The sequence below is a fragment of the Psittacula echo genome, assembly GCF_963264785.1.
Source record: "Psittacula echo genome assembly, chromosome: 26".
In the NCBI taxonomy this organism is placed as follows: domain Eukaryota; kingdom Metazoa; phylum Chordata; class Aves; order Psittaciformes; family Psittacidae; genus Psittacula; species Psittacula echo.
Genome location: NC_137761.1, coordinates 1527817 through 1538438, shown reverse-complemented (window position 1 = coordinate 1538438; position 10622 = coordinate 1527817). Strand labels below are relative to the sequence as shown.

General features: G+C 53.8%; 1 protein-coding gene across 1 annotated transcript; it reads left to right on the top strand.

Moving 5' to 3' along the window:
* Positions 1 to 4294: 4294 nt before the first annotated feature.
* Positions 4295 to 9160, top strand: LOC308230256 (methanethiol oxidase-like; the record flags this gene model as incomplete). The annotated part of the gene is given in 14 exon segments (XM_080634869.1): positions 4295 to 4298; positions 4368 to 4423; positions 4874 to 4932; positions 4934 to 5028; positions 5397 to 5509; positions 6296 to 6481; positions 6925 to 7045; positions 7137 to 7319; positions 7645 to 7823; positions 7927 to 8005; positions 8106 to 8227; positions 8328 to 8420; positions 8568 to 8686; positions 8998 to 9160. Coding segments are annotated over 14 exon segments (1572 nt in total).
* Positions 9161 to 10622: the final 1462 nt, after the last annotated feature.

The following is a 10622-nucleotide window of genomic DNA, read 5'->3' as shown; positions in this document are numbered from 1 at the left end:
GCCCGAGCAGTGACTCAGGCCCATGTCCTGTGGCTGCGGGTGGCAGAGCCCTTCAGCGGTCGCCTGGAGTCAGTGCTCCTGCCACGCTGTCTGCAATCACAACCTGAGGATGTGGATTCTGCAGGGCTCTGCCCGGCCATAGCTGTGGGCTGGCCTGGGGCGGGCTGATCCCACTGCCACCCTGTTCTGGCCAGGCCTTCGTGCCCCTTCTGCTGTGATTCCTGCTCCAACAGCAAATGCTCACATGAAGGGGAAGGGGCAGCTCAAACTGTAGTGGAGAAAGGGCAGGGAGGTGCCTGGAGGAGCAAGAAGTGGAGTTGTGCAACGCTGATGTCCCCTGCAGCAAACCTTGCAGCCTGTGCATGGAGATGGTTCTTGAAGTGCTGAGCTGAAGGGCTCTTTATGTGCAGCCCTGTGACATTTGGTTTGTCCCTGCTCAGTGAGGAGATGGAGAGATCCAGGGTGATGGATCTGAGCTTTGCAAAGTCAGGCACTTGGGCCAGCCTTTGCCTTTGGTCTGAGATGTGCGTCTGCCCTGCAGGCTTGTACCAAGCTTGTACCGAGGTGTTGAGCACCCTGTTGTTCTTGCTTGGGTGTTTAGAGCAGATGTGGTATCCCTGATGTAGCAAGGACTCCTCCTGCCACACTGAGTGAGCTGTGCCAGTCTTCACTACATTACATCACCTTGTGCTGCCCCTTATATGCCAAGGATGTCCCCCATGACATCCTCGTCTCTAAATTGGAGAGACATCAATGTGATGGATGGACCACTCGGTGGATAAAGAACTGGCTGGATGGCCGCACGCAAAGAGCTGTGGTCAACGGCTCAGTGTCCAGTTGGAGACCAGTAACGAGTGGTGTCCCTCAGGGGTCAGTGTTGGGACCGGTCTTGTTCAACATCTTTGTCGGTGACATGGACAGGGGGATTGAGTGCGCCCTCAGCAAGTTTGCCGATGGCACCAAGCTGTGTGGTTCAGTTGATACGCCGGAGGGAAGGGATGCCATCCAGAGGGACCTCGACACGCTTGTGAGGTGGGCTGATGCCAACCTTCTGAAGTTTAACCATGCCAAGTGCAAGGTCCTACACCTGGGTCGGAGCAATCCCAGGCACAGCTACAGGTTGGGAAGAGAAGGGATCCAGAGCAGCCCTGCACAGAGGGACTTGGGGGTGTTGGTTGATGAGAAAATGAACATGAGCTGGCTTCAGAGTGCGCTCACAGCCCAGAAACCAACAGCATCCTGGGCTGCATCAAAAGGACCGTGACCAGCAGGTTGAAGGAGGTGATCCTGCCCCTCTGCTCTGCTCTCGTGAGGCCTCACTTGGAGCATTGTGTGCAGTTCTGGTGTCCTCAACATCAAAAGGACATGGAACTGTTGGAACAAGTCCAGAGGAGGCCACGAGGATGAGCAGGGGCTGGAGCACCTCCCGTATGAAGACAGGCTGAGAGAGTTGGGGCTGTTCATCCTGGAGAAGGGAAGCTGCGTGGAGACCTCATAGCAGCTTCCAGTGTCTGAAGGGGGGCTATAGGGATGCTGGGGATGGACTCTTCACTAGGGACTGTAGTGACAGGATGAGGGATAACGGGTTAAAACTGTAACAGGGGAAGTTTAGATTGGATCTAAGGAAGAAATTCTGTACTGTGAGGGTGCTGAGGCACTGGAATGGGTTGCCCAGGGAGGTTGTGAATGCTCCATCCCTGGCAGTGTTCAAGGCCAGGTTGGACAGAGCCTTGGGTGCCATGGTTTAGTGTGAGGTGTCCCTGCCCATGGCAGGGGGTTTGGAACTGGATGATCTTAAGGTCCTTTCCAACCCTGACTGTTCTATGATTCTATGTTTATCAAAATTATAGCATGTCCTTCCCTATCGGGGCTGGCAGAAATGGGCGAGAGGAGGGGAGGAGCTCTTGGCCCTGTGTGGGCTGCCCTGAGAAGCCCCAACTGCTTCTCCATGTCATGGCCTCCCATCTCTGCCCATCATGGGGAGCTTTCCTTGGGCCCAGAGCAGCCACAGTGATTGTGTTCTCCGCTAACCATCGCTTGCTGGTGCTGCTGAGCCTGCTCTTATCCTTCCTGCTATCAGCTTTAATTAGAAAACTCTACACCCCAGAGCTTGGTTTTGTAGGGATGCCAAAGACGTCACCAAGGAAAGCCAACAAGGATGACCAGCAAACTTAGCTAATGAGTAGAAGGCTAATGAAGCTTTTAATTACAGGGTGTGCAGGCGCAAGAAGACGGTGCAGTGAGCCATTCACATCGTGACAGCAGGAGCATGGACAGAAGGCATCAGCTGAGCACCTGAATTTGCCTCTTATGGACTCAGAGCAGCAGGGGAGAGCAGTGGTGAGCTCTGTGCAGGGAATAGGGAAAGGCTGTTTTGAGTTGGCCTGAGGAGGACAGTTAGCTCCGGCTATGGAGCTCCTCCTTTCACTCCATTCCATTATAGAGATGCCAGCCAGGGCCTCATTTCCACATGGTCTCTGCTGAGTCTCCAGCTCAGCTTATGCTCCTGCATGCTGTGTTCTGTTTTGCCTTTGGCCTGTCCCAGCTGCTGGTCTGAGCTGGATTTGTAGTTCTCATTGCTGGACCAGCGCTGCAGCTGCATCCTCCTGTCATGCCTGCGTGGCCTACAGTGAGCATCCTCCGGTCCACGGTGCCCGGAGCACATGTTAGGGCCATGTATCCTACCATTCTGGAAACTGAAATTTCCCCTCTTTGTGGAAGGAGGGAGGACAAGCCTGCATAAAAAGCCTAGACATTTTGCCCTCTTCCACTACCTGAAACAAAGCACTTGGCAAACTGATCCACGTACCTGAGTAATGCACTGCTTAGTTAAGAAACTGCATAAAGGTGGGCACTGGAGCCAGGTCGAGGCTGCTCCGTGTGTGCTGCCACGTGTTAAAGTGCTGCTCTGGAACCAGAGAGCCATTAATTACAGCCCAGTGAGACAGGCTCGCTCTTGTGATAGAGATCTCCCAAGGGCTTCCTTAATGGTGCTGTCAGATGATTCTGCATTCCAGCATTGGAGCAATTACTTATCCATGTAATGTGCCCGCTGATTGAGGAGTTCTGCCACAAGACGTGACGCTTGTTCATGATCTATGGTGCTTGGTGTCTTCTTCCTGCTTTAGTTCGGCAGTCGGTGGTAGCGAGGCTCGTGGGGACGTCAGGAGAGGACCCTTCTTCCAAAGCTCTTCTCTCCAACACCTCAGGCCCTTTACCAGAGATCTCTGCTCTTCCCCTGGGTGTTCTCTAACAGCTGAGTCCAGTGTGTGAAACTCAACTGCACTGGTGCCTGGCTCTTTGCAGTGTTAGTGCCTGCACTGGGGCTTCGGGTGCCCGTTGACCAGTGGTGAGAAAAGAACTGCTCGGGCACTGTTCTACTCGGCTGCATTGTCCTGAATCCTGGAGATTCCATTTGCTGGAGGTGGGCTGACTTTCCCGTATGGAGATGTCACCCTGAGAGGCAGCAGCGGGTCTTGCCCTTGTAGGTGCTGCACAGATTGTATGGAAATACGGGAGGCACCCATTCCTAGCCTGATGTTTTCCAGCTGTCTGGGAGATGTCAGCAGCTCCTCACCTGATTTCAGTGTGTTGGAGCCCCCTCCCTCTCCTGAGCCTGTGCTGCACCCCACTTTGCAGGCCTTAGAGCTCAGAGAGGCTTCTTTCGGGGTAGACGCTGCTCTGAGCCAGGCTTGCTGAGCTGAGCCCATGGTGCCTTCAGCCCTTGACAGGGAAGTGCCTTCTGTCAGGGTCCAGATCTCAGAGTGCCTTTGGTGAGCTCGGTGTACTCCAAGCTTGTACGCTGCAGGAGGCTTCTGGTGGGGCTGATGATCTGAGGGCTTCTCATGCCTCGCCTGGAATTTGCAGCCACTGCACATTTGGCTGGTGGGAAGCTGGGTATGGGGGGGGACATCAATTACCTTGTTTCTCGTGGGGCTCTGAAGGCCTCCAAGCCTGGAGAAGTCAACTGAAAATCACCAGAGCCCCAGGATCAGATAGAGGAGGTTGTGTTTAAGGAAGAGACCTGCATGGAGCAGCAGATTTTGCCCCTAGATTGGTGGTTGTCAAGGTGGAAACAAGCCACAATGCTGGTCTGGCACCTCCCAAACACTTAGGAGTGATGCTCCTCCCTTGGGAGCTTGCTTTCTCCCCCCACCCCTTTGCCTTGTATATAAGGCCCCTTCAGAGCAGCCTTGGCACAGCACAGCCCACTCCAACGAGGCAGGCAGCAAACTGCACCTCCAGCTCCAGCAGCTCTGCTCTTGAGGAGTGAACCAGAACCATCACCTTCAGCATGGGTAAGAGATGCTCTGCAGCCTCCCCTCAGTGGTGCAGGCCTTGTTCTTCCTTCCTGCCTCTGTCTCCAGCCCCTGTCTGGAGGCTCCAGGCATCCCACCTTGGAAGTGGGTCCCACCTGGGACCGGTAGGTTTGTTCCTCTGAGCGCTGCAGGAAGGAGAAAGGTGGGACTCAGCTTGGGCGTTTTGTCCCACTGGTACCAAAGGTTCCTTTTGTCTTGCTCCCCATCTGCTGCTGGGGGCTTCTGTTGGCCTTGGAAAGCTTCTTGCCTGTGGCTGCAGCATCCACGCTGAGGGAGCCTCCCCTTCCTTTGGGGCATCATCAGGGAGAGAAGAAAGCAGAGTCGGTTTCCAGGCCAGATGTTCAGTCCTGGCGTGGTGCTCAGTGGAGGCTCTCGCTCCTTCAGTGCTGATAGGGAGGGGATCAGGAGGAGGCTCAGATGGGGCAGGAGGGAACTGAGCTGTGGTTTGATCCGTGACAGCCTTGCTGGCACTCTAGGGAGGATTCCTCTCCTGGATCTGTGCTGTCAGTGCCGTAACAACGGTAGCTGCTGGTCACAGTGGTCATCATTGACAGCTGGGGTGGGAGAAGGTCCCTCAGGTGGGACAGAGGCTTCTGAACCGGCACCTTTTAGGATGGACATTTCTCATGTTGTTCTTCTCTTCTTCTCAAACCAGACAGATGCAGAACTCAGTGCTACGAGTACCCCACCTGCCCGGAGACTGTGAAAGGCAAGTCCTCCCGAGCGTGCTGGGAATGGGTGCTCTGGGGAAGGACTCTGTGCTGGTGGAGACCACCGCTGGGTGCTGGGTGTGCTGGGTCCCTTTGCCCAGCGGGACAAACCTTGGACTATGTGGGATCCACATTTGTTGTTCTCTTACCTTTGGATCAGTAAAGGAGGCAGCCTTGGACAGTTGTCAGTGATCAAGGAGGAATGGAACAGAAGAGAATAGAATAGTTGCAGCTGGAAGGGATCTTCTAGTTCAACTATGAGTAGGGAGGTTGTAGCTTCTAGAAAAATCAGTTCAGTCCTTGGAAGCTTTTCTTTTCCTTTGTGGATGGTTCATGAGATATTTAACACAGCTTTTTATGTACCCAGTACCTAGGGAGGAGGTTGCCTACGTGACCTGTACCTACAGGGAAACATGCATTGACCAACCTGACTTCCTTGCCACTGTGGATCTCAACCCCAGATCTCCATGCTACGGCCAGGTACCTGTCTTGACTGTGGTTTTATGGGACTGATGTAACAGGGACCAGTTGCTCCCTCTTTGTGCTAGATCCATGACATTTACTGTCTTCCACTCTCCCTTTATGCCTGGCTCTAGTTGCATCATCTCCATCTCTGTGTCCCGGGGACAAGTTGGTTCTGACTCACTTCCCAACTCACTTCCAGAGTATTTTGTGCTGCCAGTGAGATTAAATTGTTCACTATTGACCTAGGTGCTTGAGGTTATCCTTCTGCAGAGTTCAGTATGTTTCTATGGTGCTGCCATGTCAGAGGTGTTCTGTTGTGTGCTGTACCACCCTGCCTGCTCTCATCCTGAAGGCTGCAAAGGCAGGTTAGCTACTTCAAGGGTGTATGTATAACCTGAGAGCCCATTACTACAAGAGCTTAGAAGAAAATGTACTTTAAAGCCAGTGTAGTCTTCTGAAAGTTTTTTACCACATTTTAAGATACCTCCTAAGGAGGCCTTTGCAGAGCAATGCATCACTTCCATCAAGATGATAATCATCATTTCTTCCTACACACGACTTCCTGAGTTGCAGTTGCACGGGGTAAGGAGTTCTTGCAAGAATCTCCCATTCCTCAGCTGCCCACAGTTCGCTAACAAAGAGCAGTGCCCAGTGCAAGGAGCGCCCTTGTCCTCCCGGAGTCTGTAGAGGCAGTGCCAGGTCCAGTCAGGTGGAGGCTCCCAAGACACAAGTATGTGCAGCATTAGGGTGCCCGTTTGTCCCTGCTCCCTGTGCTACCCTAACTCTGCCTTGACTGCCTAGGTGATCCACCGCCTGCCCGTGCCCAACCTCAAAGACGAGCTGCATTCCTCGGGTTGGAGCACTGGCTGCACCTGCTTTGACAATGCCAGCGTGCAAAGGACCAAGCTGATTCTTCCCTCTTTCATTTCCTCCCGCATCTACGTGGTGGATGTGGGTTCCCAGTGCCGGGCTCCCAGGCTGTGTAAGGTATGCCAACGGTGATCCAGGGACAAGTATCTGGGAAGGAGTTGGGAACTGGTGCTTCTGGAACAATACACAGGGAAGAAGGGTTCTCTCCTCATCTTCTCTTCCACCCTGATTGTAGAGAGCTGGGTCACATTTCCTTCTCAGCTCTGTGCTTCCAGAGCAAGGGAGGCTCCCAGCATCGTTGCGTTCCATTCTGTGCCTGTTGCCTTCAGAGAGAGTCTAATAACTGGAAGCCACAGCGCAGACAGACAAGCTGTTACACTGAGTTAGGTGCTGCTGCCTTCTTGTCTATGTAGAGGGGAACTCAGAGCCTTCTGTGCTCCTCTGCAAGGCAGAGACTCCAGAAGAGAACCCTCTGATGGCCAAAGGCTCTGCTGGGGCTTGTGCATTGAGCTGAGCACTCGGAGGCTGAGGGCTCTGTGTGTGTGTGTGAACTCTTCCAGACGATTGAGCCAGTGGATGTCTTCTGGAAGTGCAACAAAGGGTACCTCAACGTGCCTCGCAGCCTGCCTAATGGTGACGTTCTGATTGCTAACGTGGGAGATGCAGCTGGCAACGCCAAAGGTACTTTGCCCTGGAGTAGCTCCCTGAGCCAATGGCAGGTTTGGAAGTGGAGTATGGGATCTTTCCCACGCATCCCGTTTCTGTCTGCCAGGTGGATTTATCTTGCTGGATGGACAGAGCTTTGAGCTGAAGGGGAACTGGGAAAACGAGTGCGCATCCCCCCCGAGCGGATACGAATTCTGGTACCAGCCACGCCACAATGTTCTGATCAGCACTGCTGGATTCGCACTCAAACATGCGGGATATGGCTTTAATCCCGACGACTTGAAGAAAGGTGAAGGAATAGGGGTGCAAGTGCTGAGCCAGTGGCCCTGGGGGGTGGGAGGGTGTCGATGCCATCAGAGAAGCTGCCAGAGCTGGAGAAGGGCAGAGGCAGGTTTCTCTCCGCACAGCCCATTGACAGGCACTGGTAGAGGATGAGCAGCATCTGCCCTTAAGTCAGGCTGGTCCCTGTCTGCTCTCACTGCTCCTGCCTCACAGCAGCTTCTCTGCTGATCCTGGCTTCCTGCTGCCATGGCTGTCCCTGTCTGTGAGCATCCTGGGAAGAGGCTCGTGCCCGTAGGAACCCCCTCTTGTGACTCGGTTTTCCTTTCCCTCAGGGGTCTATGGACGCCGCCTGAACGTGTGGAACTTGTCCTGCCGCACCATCACGCAGTGCTTTGACCTGGGGGAGGACTCTCTGCCCCTGAGTGTTAAATTCCTGCACAACCCCGATGCTGCCGAGGGATACGTCAGCTGTGCCCTGAGCGGCGTCATCTACCGCTTCTACAAGTGCGAGGCAAGTGCTTGTGTAGTAGCTGCGTGCAGTGGGAGCCTTCCCCAGGCAGCTTTGCTCTGTGTGAGCAGCAGGAGCACTCATGGTGCCTGTGCCTCTTGTGCAGAGAGACAACTGGGCAGTGGAGGAGGTGATCCGGATTCCGCCTAAGGAGGTGGCAGGATGGATTATGTGCAAGATGCCAGGTTTGTGTCCCCTGAGGTGGTGAGATGAGAGCTGGGGCTCAATGAGGACACGTTTCTTTTGATGCTGCCTTCTCTGGAGCTCTTTGTTTCTGTTCCCCAGCCTTCACAGTCGACCTGGTCATCTCGAGGGATGACAAGTACCTGTATCTGAGCAACTGGCTGCACGGAGACATCCGCCAATACGAGCTGTCCAGGAACTGCAAGCCCAGGCTGGTGGGACAGGTAAGGCAGGGGCAGAAGGGCTTGCACTGATGTCTTCCTTAGCAGAGTCTAGTGGTGGGTAGATGACCAGACAACACATCTCCTCCTGCCTCGCTTACAGGTGTTTGTGGGAGGCAGCATCCTCAGAGGTGGACCTGTTGCTGTGTGCAGAGACGAAGAGCTGAAGTGCCAGCCCGAGCCCTTGGTGGTCAAGGTGAGTTCTGCACCCTCTTTGCCCTTGGGTGTCCTTTGCACTTGGGCTCTGCTCTGCTAATTCTTTGTCCAGGGTTTCTGCCCCTGCTTGTGCTTGGCTGGGCAGAGCGAGGAGCAGTAACATCCCTGCTGTGTGTTGTTCCTTCAGTGCAAGAGAGTGTACGGCGGCCCAAGTAGGCTGCAGCTCAGCTTGGATGGCAAGAGGCTGTACGTCACCAACTCCTTCTACAGCACATGGGACAGGCAGTTCTACCCGAACCTGATCAAGTAAGAAATGATGGGGAAGGCAGTGGCCTTTTTTGCGTGGCCTCTGTGTTATGAATGGGGAGGGTTCCTCATCTGGGGGGCTACAGGGCTACATGGGTGATTGCAGGGGGACAGATTTTCCTCGCATCATCCCACAGCTTCCTCCTGTTGACTTCCCCACACAATTGACTTGCAAATGCCTCTGGCTGGGCACGGAGCAGCTGCTGCCTGTGTGGAGCTGCAGAGCCAGGGTTTAGCTGGGGAGAGCACAAATGCTTCAGCCTGGCTGGGGTTTGCTGGTGTGTAATAGCTGCGCTCTTGTCCACTTGCAGGGAAGGCTCTGTCATGCTGCAGATTGATGTGGACACTGAGAAGGGAGGCCTGTGCGTGAACAAGAACTTCCTGGTGGATTTTGGAAAGGAACCCAATGGGCCCTGCCTTGCCAAAGACATCCACTTCCCTTGTGGAGATTCCACCTCTGAGATCGTGGCCTAGGCGCCACAGGAAAGACTCCCTTCTTCCCTCTCCTCCGTAGTGCAGCCATTCAGAAAGAGCGTAGGGTAGCTGGGTTGGGGTCCCCCTTCATTGCTGGAGTCTCGATTTCTGCTAACGCAAGCTGTGGAAGCTCTGCCCTGTTGCGAGGCTTTGGTTCAGGCAGACCAGTGAGCAGACACGTGGCATGTTGTCAGTGGTGTTCTCCGTGCAAAGCAAGCCCTGGGCGTGAGTCCCAGAGCAGAGCCCAGGGAGCTGCTCACTCACAGGGATGTGCAGTGCACACGGTGCCTTTGGGCAGGTACCACATCTCCACCGTGCCCCGCTTCATTGCTACAGGCCTCTTGGGCCCTGCCTTGATGTCCCAGCCTGTTGGCTGCTGCTCTGTGTACTGGGGCCGGTGGCAAGGTGCTGAGCTCTCAGTTCTGTTTCAGAGCTTGCTCACCCTTGATAACTGAGGCAAAAGCAAGTGAAGTGCCCAGTTCATCTGAGCTGCTGTTCTTCAGCCAGGTCCTTCCTGGACAGTCTTCCCCTGCACGAGAGCCCTCCTGGCTCCTTGCACATGCTCAGGTCCGAGTGTCACCGCTGGAGGAGCACCAAGCACTTCAGTTTGGAAAGAGGTGCCTGTTTGCTGACACTGGTTTGCTCTTGTGTTCTGCTTTAAACACAAATAAAACTGTTCTTCGCATCACCTACACCTTCTTGGTTTTATTTCCTTGAAGCATTTCATTTTTATTTCAGAGGAAATCAAATGCCAGCAGTGGTTAACGCTAAGATCAGGGATTTGCAAATCCCTACGACATGGCACAGGTTATACAAGTGCCTGTTTGTCTTCCTGGAGTTTTCCAGTACAAATTATCTTTACTCGTTCTTTTTCGGTCTGCATTCTTGCAGGCACATGTTCCTAGGGAAACTTGTCACCATTTGAGGGTTTTCTGCCCCAACCAAACATGCTTTGTCAAAGCAGTGTAGTGTTGTCATCACCCAAACTCACTGTTTGGGTTTAGTAGGGCTTACTTTAAGATACTGTGAAGGATTGAAGGAACACGTCTATTAGACACTCAGTGAAATCCCTTGTGTTTGTTAAGTGGCTGGCTTGCCATTGGTGAGAATATTGCTTTCAACTTGATCCTTTCGCATGGACTTACCACAGCTGAGGCAAAGTTTGGGTTTTCACCCAAAGTTCTCTGCATTCACTTCATATGATGTTGGCAGAATGACCTGAGTCCCCTACCCATCTCAGCAGACTGTTCTCTTCACAAAAGCCAAGGTGTGCTTACTGGAGTTGTGAATCATCCTCCTGCTTATCATGTGCTGCATAGGATGTCAAACCCCATCCTGCTGTGTCAGCCTGTTTGCCACGCAGCACAGCAAGCTCTTGCCTCCGAAACCCAGCTGCACATCCACACATCCTCCCATTACTCCCATCAAGGCCTTGAGCATCTTCACAAGGGTGCAACTGGCA